The sequence below is a fragment of the Meleagris gallopavo genome, chromosome 20 (assembly GCF_905368555.1).
Source record: "Meleagris gallopavo chromosome 20, MGAL_WU_HG_1.1, whole genome shotgun sequence".
Taxonomy (NCBI): domain Eukaryota; kingdom Metazoa; phylum Chordata; class Aves; order Galliformes; family Phasianidae; genus Meleagris; species Meleagris gallopavo.
The window spans coordinates 5,378,355-5,392,122 of record NC_139423.1 but is presented as its reverse complement, the minus strand read 5'-3'; the positions used below and the strand labels follow the sequence as shown (position 1 = coordinate 5,392,122).

Genomic DNA, 13,768 nt, shown 5'->3' with positions numbered 1-13,768 from the left:
TGAATCATTCTTCCTGACCAGATACTTAGGACAGAAAAACAGGCAAAACGAACCCCACCCTTGTTTTCAATACTCAGCAGAGCCTGCTTTGCACGGGACCTCTTACCCACACCAGCTCTTTTGGAGGACACGATCCCAACACACGAGCTGCCCTTGAACACACAAGCAGCTGAGTCTGAAGGCTGAACAACTCTGTAGTGGTGCTGCAGGTACTGCTGGATTTCAGTTAGGGGCCTCTGGGGTATCATGTGCACTTTGTACTGGCTGAAGACAGAAGGGATGTAGCAGTGCTCCCTCTCACAGTTGCACAGGATGATGAGGCGATAGGCGCTGTTGTAGCCCTGCAGGTGCTGGAACAGCTCCTCTGCTCGGCAGCTGACATCGTAGCTCAGCTCGTCTGCAAACAGCATGGTGTAAATTTTCTCTCCTTCACTGCCAGGAATGAGGCATCTCCTGAGGAAGAGCCCCACTTGCTCAGCAGTGGTCTGTGGAGTGCACAGGAGAACTTCATCGAAAGTGGGGAGGGGCTGGTTGGGGCTGTTCATGTAAACAGCCAGAGCAGAAGTGAGCACTTCTGAGCGAGGGCACGTGATGAGGTTGGGCTGACCGACGTGCAGAAGATCCTGTGGGAAGTCCCTGGTGACACACTCTCTCTCCCCACCGGCCAGGCTCTTCAGCCACGCACCAAGCGTGTCCACATCCAGGCATTTTGGAAGGAAGGCACCCATGTTGCTCATGTAGCACTCCCAGATGTGCTCCAAGCAGGTGGTCAGATCCCTCTCCTCATCCAGCAGTGCAGGCAAGTCAGAAACAGCCTTCGTTGAGCTGGGAGGCTCGTGGCCTTCAGAGGCTCTAAGGACATCCTCTACAGTGCAGTTACTTTTTAGGAACGAAAGCATCATCAGGGCTTTCTGGCTGGGCTGCCTCTGTCCCAGCTCTGTGCACAAATAAACCAGCTGCTCAGCTGTGTAGAAGTTCAAGTAGAAATGCTGGAATCGCTTCTTGGACATGAAGCTTTGCCAGTTCTCCAGAAAGCTCTCCATTGTCTTGCAGAGGCGAGGGAGCACATCTGCCAGCTCTCCTTGCCCTTCCAGCCCCGGGATCAGTCTCAAAGTGAAGTCTATAAGAACACACCACTCACTTTTTGGTGAACAGTGTACCTGAGCAAGCCAGGAGCGGAAGAGCATGTTCCCAGCTGAGTAAAGGTCTATAAAGGCCTGTGCAAGTCTTTGGACATTGGAAAAGGTCTGTGTGAGGACAAAAAAAATAAAAATAAATAAAAAAAAAAATCGGATTTTACCAAGTTGCAACCAGCAAAATCACCCAAGAAACTTCCAATTACAAAGGCTCTGTGCCAGGGGCCAGGTATCTCAGGCCCTGTACAAAAAGCTCCCTGGAAGAGGTTTAACTGCAATACCCCCAGGAAGCCTGTCCTTTGGTTTTTACACAAGTACAGCAACCCCTTCAGCCAGGAACATTCCCAGCACAGACAGAAGATGAAGATGCTAATCTTCTATTCCATTTCCAGTTTATTCCCCTCTAACAGGGAACCAAAAAAAGATAGGAGTATGTCTGCTACTGCCCATCCCCAGAACTCAGCTGTAAGTCACAGTCCTAAAAGCTGATGTTCAAGCAAAATGCAACCTCAGCTTCAACATCAATAAGCCATTGGGTTTAAAATCTGACCTCAGAGAACTTCTCCACCTCCAGGCCTTGCTCTCCCTTTGCTGACATGAGCATCAGTTTGTTCTGCAGTTCACGAAGCTCTGCCAGAGAGTATTTCCATGACAGTTTGTGATCATCAGAGCTCTCCAGAAGGGTGAGGTACAGGACGTTGTCCAAAGAAACCTAACAGATAGTAAATCAGTGCTGATGTACAGTGAGGTTCCACTGCTGAGGCAGCAAGAAGAGCACTTGAGAGCCACCAGACCCCCAAAAGAAACCACGTAAAGTAGCAATAAAGTTACAGCACATTTCTGACTGTCACCAACACGCCAGCAGTGCTGCCTGCAAGTGACATTGATCAGAAAACAGCAGTCTGACACAGCAGCAGAGAGAAGCAGCCTCACCTTCCGGCCGTCAGCTGGTGCTTCAAGAATGTACACTCCTCTGCTGTTGATGGTGGCTGCCAGGGACAGTGATGTCAGCTCCACAGACCCATGGCTCTCCTTCACTGTTTTCAACCACTCCAAGTGCTGAGCTGAAGCACGCTGTGGGGAGAGAAGACATGGCATTGCCCTTATCACTCTGACTTGGCATTTCTACCCAGGCTTATATCTGTGTTCAGGAAAAACAGCTTGGGTTGGCTTTAGAGAGCTTCAGGATGGGGAAGAAGAAAAGGGCCACAGCCCATCCCTTCAGCACAGCTGCTCCTTACCAACGCTCTGGGCTGCAGAACAGAACCTGCAGTGCTTCAGAGCCTCTTACTGTAGAGCTGCCCTGCTGCAAAGAATAAAATGGAGTTCCCAGTCATTTGCCTTCTCTCTTCTGCACCGTCATTCAAACTCTTTGAAAGAGCAAAACTACACCATGTCATGCTTAAAAGCCTCGGTAGTACTATGAAGAAATCTGTGCTATACGTGCAATAGTTGCTGCAGTATTTTTGTGCTACATGAACGTAAGATATTTCCTTTCCAATAACAAGAGCTGCTGCAGTCAGCCTTTGAGCCACAGCAGAACTCACCAGTTTTTTGGGAAGATTCTCATCTGTGTCCAGGGCTCGCCACAGCTTTTTTAAGCAGCACATGAAGTCAATGAACCCTGACTCCTGACTCAGCTCGTAGAGCAGGGAAGAATAGCCATGCACAGTGTCATGGAAACATGCCACACGATCCACATCCATGTCATTCTCCCCAGCAGAAATGGAGGCCAAGTCCACAAAGACCTTCAGCTCATTTATATCTTAAATGAGATAAACACGTTAATAAGGAATGAATGAAGTGGTTTTACTGCAATTTCATGATACTCTTTTATAGAAGATGCAGAAAGAATGCCTTTGAATAAGATCTTCAGTGCAGCTTTCCTCCACCCATATAATTACTCATTTCATTAGGATTTCACCTGAATTAACAGCATCCTTGGCTTCTGGTTTCTACTTGCACCGCCATGAATAGGCTCACAGCCAGGATTGAAGGGGTACGTGTCTGTGTCAGTGTAAGACAACTGACCTGACAGACACAGAATTCAGACTGCTGCCACCCTGTTACATGGACAGCCCCTGTTCTCTTAAGCAACCAACAGTGGCAGGAGTTACAGTGCTCAGACCGAGCCCTGCTGTGTATCAGGGTAGCTACTGTGTGCAGCACAAGACTACAATGGCACGTTTACAGGGGCTACATCACAGCATGTTCCATGCTGAAACTTGTGAGGGATGCTGGTAACTGTAATACCAGAAGCTGTGAAAGCATAGAACAGATGGGGTAGGGACATGGCATTCCTCCTGCCCCCCACACAAACTAGCATCCTTTCTGGTACCATCTGCCTAATTTCTGGGTGAGCAGCACACACCTTTCAGCGCTTCTTTGACCCAGCAGACAAACTCCTTCTGCTGGGCCAGCTCCTTCAGACATTCCTGACGGTTCACAGTGATCTCCTGCAGAAGTTCCTTGGCACGTATAAGCTCAGAGCTGATGAAGTCCAGTTTTTGTGTCTTGTGTGATTCAAGCTCTTCTGTCTACGAAGCAAGCAGTAGAAACAAGCATTCATTCTGGGAATGGGAAATACAGCCTGTTTTCCAAGGGAAAGGAAAGCCCTCTGCAAAGACCCCAAACATCAGATGAATACATCTTCTCTCTTTTAAGAAAGATTACACACAAGCACTTCGTTTGAACATACAGTTATCCCAAGTATTCTAGGGCAGACACTGGCTTGACAGATCACATAGAACCTAGAAGGTTCAGCTCTACTAAACCCTCCAGCCAACACCCTGACAGCACAGAGCTGAAAGAACAAATACTTACCATGTACAGCAAATTTTCCAGCACGCTGAAGTCACCAGAAAGGTTCAAACTCTCCTTGAGATTAGCAATAATCTTGGCAGCATCAAAAGCTAAATGCATTCTGTGATACTGCTGGATCTGCTGGAAACGCCGATCAACCCAACGCTTCCCTTTCTCGGGCTGAAGTTCACATAAGGTGTTCAGCTCTCCTTTGATATCTTCGGGATTGGTGAAATGCTGAAAGATTCTATCAACTGCAGACAGAGTGAGACTTCCAGACCTGAGATCATCATACAACCTCTCGTAACTTGTAAAACAAGGGGAGATTAGTTCATCAAGAACATCAGTAAGGTCTATTACAGGAACAGCCTCCTCCTCCTCGTCTGAACTACCATACTTCTCTCTTGCTTTCATGGCAGCTTCCTCCCAGAACTGCTGGAAGATCAGGCTCTCTTTAAAAGTGTACATTTTCTGGGCACATTTTTTCAGCTCTTGGCTCAGCCTGTAGTAGGTCTGTATGGGTGTCTTTCCCACATTCACAACTCTATTCAGTTTTTCTGAGCGAAGATCTTCTGCGTGTTGAAGATCCACTTCACCAACATTCACTTTAAAACAGAGACAGGTCAGAGGTCAGATGTCTCACCCATATCAGCCTTAATTCATCTAATCCTCCGTGCTGCAAGATGCAATGCACATAGGGTCACATAGACCCCTACAAATACCATTTGACACACAAGTGCTCACGCATGGCCTCAGACGCTCCAGGTTTATTTTCCCCATCCCTCCCCATTCTTCCTATAGTTTAGAATAAAACCTGCTTTAAAAGTTCAGTAGTTTTCAACAAAAACTGCATTTTCTGGTGTTGCCACTTGAAGATTGCTTCCCCAAAGCACTACCTGTCACAGATGCCTGCACCCTCCTACACATGTTCAGAAAGACTCCTATTGCTTTTTTCTCTCCCACGATGTGTGTTACTTCTTCTCGTCTCCTCCGCAGCACTTCTTTCAGTTGTCTCAGGAGTTCTTTTTGCCCATCTAACAGCTGCTTGTGCTCTGAAAGAAAACCCATCTGTGGTCACTAGGATGATATTTCCCCCTCTGCACCTGTAGCTCAGGTTTGGATCAACACAGCCACAAACACTGCAACGCTGGCAGGACAAGCTGTGAGCTCTACACAAAGAATACAGACAAGGGCAGCACTATTAAATGCTGAAGCACCTAATTAGTATAACTAATCACTGAAGTAATCTTAACAGAGCACGCCATCAGTCACTGCAACCATGCAGCAAACCCACAAGGCCACCCTGTGCAGCACACTTACTTAGCTCCCAGATAAAGATAAACTGATTCTCATGCTGAAAAATCTCTTCCAGATGTTTGATGAGGATGTTCCCTTCCTGGAGGTCCTTGGTGACACTCATGAACACAGAGTCTGCTTTGGCCATTACAGCTCTTGCTTCATTTGTAAGTTGCTCTTGGAGCTTTTTGTTTGTTCCTGTTCAAGACACAAAACATGGAAAACCTAGATCAGTCCTGTTTCACAAAAATTAGGCAGAAGTATTTCAATTTCCCATTTGAATCCCCAACCGAAAGCGTACGAACTCATCACAGCATCCTCTGATCCTTCATATTTACCTCAACAGAAACTGCCAGGACCTCAGGACAGCACTTCAGGTACCTTCCCATAGAGACCCCATACCCCAAACTCATGGAACACACTTCAACCCACTCACATGACAAAGACCTGCATTTTTAGGTAGCAGTAACCTATCAGAACACGCAGACATACCATTAAAGCTGAAGATATGCTTGACATCAGGCCACGTAAGCAAGTGGTGCAAAATCTCATCAAAATCATCCCGAGAACGCTCAATCCTTTTGGGCCACGACTTCACAATGATAGTTGACACAAGCTGGCTGAACTGGTCCATGTTGTAGGAAGATATCATATCGAGGAGATTGCTCTGGGTCTGCACAAAGCACACACACCAGAAGGAAGGAACACATCAGCATTTTGGGTTGTGCCAGGTCTGTCTCAGGAGCAGGCGCCAATTTCAACAGCGCAGTTTCAGCGCTGAGGCACATTCTAAAACAGCCACATGACACGAGTGATGCAAGAAGCCACGATGTGATGAGCACTACAGATATTTTTCACGGACTTTGTATAAGTGGATCCTGATTTCTTGGCCATACTCTTTTTGTCAGTTTAAACTAAAACAGCCCACAGCAACTCAAGCCATCAGAAGAAGGTAGCTAACACTCCTTCCATCACAGTATGCATCCCTACAGAGGATTTCTTTGGAAAAGAAAGGCTTTTCCTGCCTTGAGAAAAAACAATACCTGACAAGCTGCAGTAACAGCCTCTATGGCACAGTTCTCAAAGCAGCAGCCAATGGAACAGTCGAGATCTCGAAGTCGGCGGTGCTGACAGCAGTAAGCTAAGATTTGGTTAACTGGATCCTCCTATGGGGTAAACAAGAGATTACTCATCAAATTCCCAAAGTTTTTTTTTTTTCTGTAAGAGTGCTGCTATTAAAACAATATTAGGAACTAAGCCAAACATATGAGTTTCCTAGTGGAACCAAGCATTGGCCGTGTATCACTTACCAGGGACTGGAAAAGATTAAGCATGAATGCTGGAAAAATCTCCCAGTGTTTTCCTCTGAAGTACGCGATAAGTCTCTCTCCTATCTGAGTTTCCATCAGGAATTACTTTTTTCTGATGGAAAAAAACCTTTACCGCCAAGGCAGAAAGCAGGTGAGGAGATTAATTGGCTCAGTTTCAAAGGGACCCACACGGTGCATGCAGCTGGGAGCCTGGACAACACCACCTGCATGAGTGCTTCTGCGACTCCTCGAGCGGTAATTTACACTTCCTTAAAACTAACGGGGTGGTAACTGCTCAAAGTGCACGAGTTCCTTTAAAATAACAGCATATCTATCAGTCAACGCCAAAAACGGAAGGCACAGGAGAAAACCACCCATCCCACAGCTCCCAGTACCTCCTGAATTCTTCTCTCCAGATCTGCCAGCAGAGTGCTCTTCCATCTCTCAGCGAACTGCTCATCTGGAAAGCTGATCTTCACAAACTCATCCCAGGCCTGCAGGTAAGAAGCAAGCAAGCCCAGAACACTAAGCGTTACTACTCAAATCAGGAGAATATCAAGAATATCACTACACTGAGGAGTCCACGCTCCTCAAACAGCCTGCAGCCCTTTCAGATGTTTCCATTCCAAAGAAAAAGATTCTTCTGGAGCTGCAGAACGTGATCTTCGGGCCCAAACAGCTCTAACATGCCCCTGTTATGAAAGGAGATGAGGATAAACAGCTCCCTCCTTGATGCTGGCTCCTGCCCCATGCTCTGTGCTGGAGGGCCCTACGGACAGCACAGCGAGCAAATTACACGTCCAGCTAAACACCAGCAAGGGGCAGATCATCATCCCAGCATTGCCCCTCAGAGCAGCAGAGAAAGAGCCAAAAACGAGCCTCAAAGCACCCAACACAGCCCTTTGTTGTGCTGTTCTAAAGCTGTTGAGTTGAGAAGCATCTCAGTTTGTGATACGCCTCAGCTGTTGCGTTGCCTCTTTCTGCCTCACTCCCTACCCAGCCACAGCAGCTGTGATCTTCATTACACTCAGACCATACAGTTAAGCGACAATAAAATATTTTAATTCTGATTATTGGAAGCTGACAAACCTCAGGTTCAGCATTAAAAGTGAACATCACATGGCGGTGGTGTTCCCTCAGTAACTTCTGGCTTAGAGCATTTTTGAACCAGGTTCGAGTGTGTGTTAGAGTTGCACTGAGCACCTGCACCAGTGGATTTTCCTGTGCTGTTTCATCGCTCAGAACCTGCTGCACACAAATGAAGAAAAAAGGAAGATCGGTTCAAGCAGGACAGCAACTGATTTAAAATAAATATTTCTAAAAGAGAAGGCCTGCCTGCATCAGACAGCCATGTGTGATGGGTGCAACACCCCCAGCAACTGAGTAAAAGCAAGAGAGGCTGGAAATGCAAAGCTTACAAACAGACAACTTATCAACTTCCATTCCAGGAAACAAATATAAAGAGGAGAAATAACTGCCCCCCTCGGAAGAACCAATGGACAGACAGAAAGGAACCCACAACAGCGAGCCTAAGCACTTGATCTTATTTTCAACTATAATATTAAAAAGCATTGAAGTGATTTCACAGCTATCTGGACGTACCACATTATTGTGTTAATATGGAGTACCAAGGTTTCCAGAATGAGAGCAGATACAACCCCAAACCAGTTGGTTATACCATTTTTGTCACATTTCCAGATACCCCACTCATGACAAGCCATGAATGACTGCCTGGTACTCACTTCTGCGGGCTGAAGTCTGGCAACTTTTGCAATTATCATAGCAGAAGTAGCAGGAATCTTGAAATCCAACACCCTCTTCATGCACCTGCAGACACTCTCGTGCAGCTTGAAGCAGAAGACCAGGCAAGATAACCATGAGTGAGTCTGCAGAGCTCTGGAGGACAGGAATAAATGAGAATTTATCTGCTGTTCAGAAGGAAAAAGAAAAAAACAAATCTAACAATGCATCAATTAGCAACCCTTCCCCCAGATAGACTTAAGAAAAAGGTTCAGTTTGATGGGTGTAGAAATGTAGGACCCTTCTATCCATAGATTTCAATGCACACTCGAGCTAATCAAGCATAATCCCACGCAATCTCATAATACACATGGAAACAGAATGAAGACTGTTCTCCCAACAGAGAAGTACTTCTGTTACCTGGCACGTTCGCCATCCAAGGTGCACAGCAGCATCTTCACAAGCTTCTCTATTACCTAAGAGAGAGAAATATTATACCATAGAAGGGCCTCTATGGTCTGGTTTCTCATTAACTGAGGAGGACGTAGTGAAAGAGGGAGCTCCCCAATGCCCTCATACAAATGAAATAGCTAAAATGTGTTCCTGGATGTTAGATTCAACTTATAGGAGAACATTATTTCTCTAACACACTTCTTACAATCTAGAGTTTTAAGTTCACTGCTATTAAATGCAATAAGGAACCCCTATTGTCTTCACACAAACACACGTTTTCACAACAGGCAGGAAAACATCTCACATCAGCATCACCTTGGGCAGCCCCAAGGACTGTGCAGAAAACCAGCTTCAGGCAGCACAGAGGGATCTCAGGATGAAAGCATTTGCCATCAGTAACTAAGAGCAAACCCAGGTAAGCAGGTGCATCGCGCCTCTATTCCAGTGACGCTTTTTGCTCACACACACCCTCCCACTTTGCTTCGGAGCAATTTGTCTTTAGCTAAGTTTTAAGCTCGCTGTGCTCTGACTCATTACCAACCACATTTCCTCCCCTCTACTCCTCACCAGATGAGGGAACAAAGAGACAAACCTCAGGCTTCCTGCACGAAGGGTCAGCATTCTTCAGTCTGTAAGAAACACCCTGAAGGGAAATCAGTATACCAACAGAGAACCCTTCAATAAATTCAGCAAGGTTATTTGTGGGCAGCACACACATCCATGATTTGACCAGAGTCGCATCCAATTCCATCAAGTATTTCTTCTCTTTCATGAGTTCCAGTAGGACGCCCCTGGATGGAAAGCAAAACAAAGTCTTCATGTTCTCATGATACAAAAGGCTGAAGGCTTATGGAGCCCAGAGAGCTCTCATTCTGACTCAAGCACTTCTCTCATTTGCAGCTGAAGATCAACAAGGGACCCCAGGATTGAACAACAAAGACGTTCAATGGAAATAAATTCCACGTGTTGCTCAACTTCTGCACCGCGCACATCAAACTGCTGTAACTCACAGCAGGCAGAACCAATCCCACAAGATGCTCTGCAGCCTGCAGAATTAAGGGCTGGCTTATGGCTGAAAGGTAATACAATGCACAGCTTCACTGCACACCATAGGTTTTGAGCAACCAATAGAGACTGTGTTTGTGTATCCCAAATACCCACCATCAACCACATTGCATCTCTTATTCTTTTTTAAATACAAGAGATAGATAAAGAGATGAAGTAAGGCAACCATCACCAACTGCAAGGTCAAGGCACTACATAAAACCAATAGGTCTGGAGAACTCACACATCATGTTTCTTCCTCGCTTCAGCAAATCCAAGTCCTTCCAGCCCAGCCCAGATATCTTCATCCATTAGACAGTGGTCATGTTGTGTAGGAGCAGTACACAAATGCAGAAGAGGAAGAATCCACACCCACTGACCTACTTTGTCATCAATGCATCTCTCACACAAGTTTATCAGTTGAAGTTTCAACTTTAAAACACTAAAACAAACAAAACAATAGCAGAACAGCTTTTTACAGGAACAAAGAACACCCTTGTGAAGAAACAAAAGAAAAATAAAAGAAAAAAGGCTACACCTCAATCTCACTACGGACCTTCAAATAACTTCTTGTAATTACTTTAGTTAAATCCTATTTTTCTTGAAGAGTATAAAGAGTTGAAGACTCAAAACTGTAATTTCACCCAACTGCTCCGGCACAAACCCTACATATGAAGGTTTAAGAAGTGCCAATAGTTTACCTACAGATCCCACATGAGCTCCCACAACTGAGTGAGGCATTGAGTGACAGAGATGCAGAGCCATAAAGATGAACGTGCATTTTAGTGACAATTTCCAACCTCCTCAGGTTCAGGTTGGGCTGAAGCAATGCCTCCAAAAGGAAGTTCAGTAACTGCAGCTGTGCAAGCGAAGAACTACGGATTCAAGAGTGCCATATGAGCAGTTAAAGAAGAGTCCAAGTCAGTCTGAAGAAAGACTTGACACAAAACACGTGCATGATGCACATCAGAGGAAACAAGAGCAATCCAGATATGGCATTTAAAGGAATAAGCACGTGAGGAAAAGGATCAGAGTTTGTAAGGATAAACAGCAAAGAGATAAGGAACTGCTTGACAGAAAGTTTTTAAATATAAAGGTTATATATATACAAAGATTTTAAATATAAAGGAAAAACCAATAGCTTGGATCCAGCAGGCTTCTGGAGAGGCAGTGACAAGTTGCATTGAAGGAGGTCTTGTTTGGACAGAAGGAAAACATTTTTCACATTGAGAAATGGCACAGGACTTGTGCCATCTTCATCTCTGGAGACTTCCAGATCCTGACTGCAACCCTGCCTGGATGTTAGCTGTACTTCTGAGTAGGAAGGTAGAACAGAAACATCCAGAAATCCCTTCAAACCTGGATTTTTCTGTGATTCTACGAAACTAAAGAGCTGGATCCCTTCCTGTTTTAACCACAGGGTGCTATGCTTGTTACCTATCACACTGTAACAAAATAAGTCCTGTTAGTTACTGGAACAGCAACATACATATCTAACAAAAGATACATACTTTCCCTCAAAGACCTCTATGGTCTGACGAAATTCATCCACCACAGCTTTTTGTGACTTCTTCTCCAAGCACAAGAGGCCACACAGGCCAGCCAGATCCTCTCTGGATGCTGGCAGTTGGAACGAGTCAACCACGGTGAGCAGGGTGAGCCCCAGAGCTAGTTTACTTTTCATTATCACACTCTTCTGTGATCCTTCTGCATCCTCTGGAAGAAGGAAAGGGCGGGCTATTTTCCTGATATGCTGCAGCAGCAAATCATTCACCTAAGAGAAAGGAGGGAAGAAACAAACCAAGCAGAGCATTAGCTCCCAAAGTCGGTCTTGTTCTCTTGAAGCTATTTCCTTCTGTCACAGCTAGGATCCTTGATACCCCCAACACAACGCAACCATGCTGACAGCCGTAGCACAGACCACCACTAGAGCATCAGGGCAGCACTTGCGCCTCTTCTGTGCCCACCTCTCTGCTCCCAGGTCCCGCTGTTCGATTACTGTGCGCCCTCCCACACCCAACAGAGCAGAGCTGGAGAGAGCCAAGGAAACAGGGCAGGGCTCCAAGGCAACGAGTGAGTTAACACTCTTACACCAAGGCTGCCCTTCCATGCCTCAGCCTTAATGAGTGAGCAGGTTTGTTATCCAACGGACTCAGGCTTGGCTGTGTCACTGAGAAGAGAATGCTGTCCTCACCTACGGCCCACAAAAGCTACTCTGAAAGCAGGTCCAGAAGGTTTCATAACACCGTGATGCCGGGTGATGCACCACGCTACCAAAAATCAGCCTTTTGAAAGCAGGCAGGCATGAAATCTGTGTTATCAGCTGAGCGTGGGCAGCCAGGGAGAGCTGCTAGGCCAGCGTGCCATCTTGTGGCCTCTCCCCAGTAGCCAGCAGGAAAGAAGCTGCAGAAAGGAGCAGCCACAACCACGGCAATTGGCTCCTAAAACAAAGATATATTTCTGCCACCTTTCATAACTATGCCAGGTAAGAAGTTCAGGACTACAGAAATCCTGTCTACTGGTTCTCCTAAGAGAACCAGCTCTTAAGACAGGCAGAAGAAATTAATATCGAGAGGCAAAAACCCATGTCATATCTTTGCTTTTATCAGTGTGAGATATCCAGAACCGCAACTAATTGCAAAAGCTCGATGGAAAGTTCCCAAGGTGAACAGTGGCAGTCACCAGGAAAGGATCTCTGGTGTCATCACATGAACTTTCTGGCTGGAAAAGAAAAATCAATCCAAACTCAAGAACAAAACCAAAGCTCTGCTACCGAATTGTCTTTTAGTATCTATTAAAACAAATCACCTGCTCTGGTCCAAAGTCCAGCTCACACCATTTCATATATACACCATCAAACACACACGGGTCTTTCGTAACAACATAAAATTGCTTCAGCTGGCATAGGAAGTTCTTCATGTTGATGGAGCTCCAGGTTCCAAGAATGCTGAAGATACTTTCTAACATGATTTCTGCAGCGTCCTTCTTCTGTTTCACAATAGTTTTGATTTTATTTGAAAAAAAATTCAAGATGTTATCTATTGTAGAAGGCTTTCTATAGACAAAGTCATCATACTGGTGCCATTCTGGAATAGACGAGAGACAAGAACACAGGAAAACAATTTGAGAGAAACATGTATTTGCTTGTGCCTTGGTTCTGTCAGTTGTTTGCAGGAGCACCAGCAGACCCATTAAATGCCCAGCTCCAGACACTACTATTCTCCTTAGTGCTAGCAGTCATTCCACAAGAAGACACAGAACAGCAGATGCAGATAAGAAAAGCTCACCTCCGTTGTTGACGAACTCAGAGTTCACATATAAGCATCGATTCACAATATCTACTGTTTCTTTCTTGTAAATAACTTCAAATTCTCCTTCTCCACAAGAAACCCAGTATTTGTAAGGAATATGTTTATCCACATTTTTCATTGGGAGCATTGTATAGCCTTCAATGAGGTATCCATGTTCATTTAGATGCCTAAATAGCACAAACACACAGCAGAGGACAGGTGAAACATCAGCTGGTCTACACACCTCCCCCTCCACACATCACTCAGTTTTTAATGGGAATAGTGGTCATTTTTCCTTCCTGAAAAATTTTGGAATACTTCAGTATGAAATTATTTTGTAGCAAAACCCACCCAGCCATAGACAGACAGCTACAGCCTTTGTGTTCAAATGCCACGCTGCTTCTTGCCCTCCCCAACCTTCCTGTGTCCGTGTGACTCCGAGGGTACTTACTTGACACAGCTCATCTCACAAACTTTCTCCCACCTTCCACCGACAAAAAAGCCTCCAGCCTTGACAAACACTTTATCGATGTCAGGATTTAGCTTGAAGTCTTTGGACAATATTGCATGGAAATACACCGTAACACCCTTTCTGCAATTCACAGAAGCGCAACAAAGGAAAGAACACAGAAATAATTATTTCTTAATAGTGCGAGTTATTAAATGACAAAACAGTTCTGAGCTGCTAGTTTAATGG

General features: G+C 45.4%; 1 protein-coding gene across 5 annotated transcripts in view; it reads right to left on the bottom strand.

The window, feature by feature from the left end:
* RNF213 (ring finger protein 213) overlaps positions 1 to 13,768 on the bottom strand; it is a 48,050-nt gene that overhangs the window by 29,073 nt on the left and 5,209 nt on the right. For 4 of the 5 annotated variants that reach the window (XM_085240207.1, XM_085240209.1, XM_085240208.1 and 1 more), the window contains 20 exons: positions 13,523 to 13,663; positions 13,069 to 13,259; positions 12,590 to 12,867; positions 11,293 to 11,555; positions 10,026 to 10,223; positions 9,330 to 9,528; positions 8,705 to 8,760; positions 8,287 to 8,440; positions 7,634 to 7,792; positions 6,940 to 7,038; positions 6,278 to 6,400; positions 5,727 to 5,907; positions 5,259 to 5,432; positions 4,835 to 4,990; positions 3,960 to 4,543; positions 3,508 to 3,673; positions 2,684 to 2,901; positions 2,070 to 2,210; positions 1,687 to 1,848; positions 107 to 1,247 (listed from right to left, as the gene is read on the bottom strand). In XM_085240207.1, coding sequence (XP_085096333.1) covers positions 107 to 1,247; positions 1,687 to 1,848; positions 2,070 to 2,210; positions 2,684 to 2,901; positions 3,508 to 3,673; positions 3,960 to 4,543; positions 4,835 to 4,990; positions 5,259 to 5,432; positions 5,727 to 5,907; positions 6,278 to 6,400; positions 6,940 to 7,038; positions 7,634 to 7,792; positions 8,287 to 8,440; positions 8,705 to 8,760; positions 9,330 to 9,528; positions 10,026 to 10,223; positions 11,293 to 11,555; positions 12,590 to 12,867; positions 13,069 to 13,259; positions 13,523 to 13,663 — 4,784 coding nt within the window. The remainder of the gene's footprint in view (positions 1 to 106; positions 1,248 to 1,686; positions 1,849 to 2,069; positions 2,211 to 2,683; positions 2,902 to 3,507; positions 3,674 to 3,959; positions 4,544 to 4,834; positions 4,991 to 5,258; positions 5,433 to 5,726; positions 5,908 to 6,277; positions 6,401 to 6,939; positions 7,039 to 7,633; positions 7,793 to 8,286; positions 8,441 to 8,704; positions 8,761 to 9,329; positions 9,529 to 10,025; positions 10,224 to 11,292; positions 11,556 to 12,589; positions 12,868 to 13,068; positions 13,260 to 13,522; positions 13,664 to 13,768) is intronic. The other variant, XM_085240206.1, reaches the window with a different exon arrangement.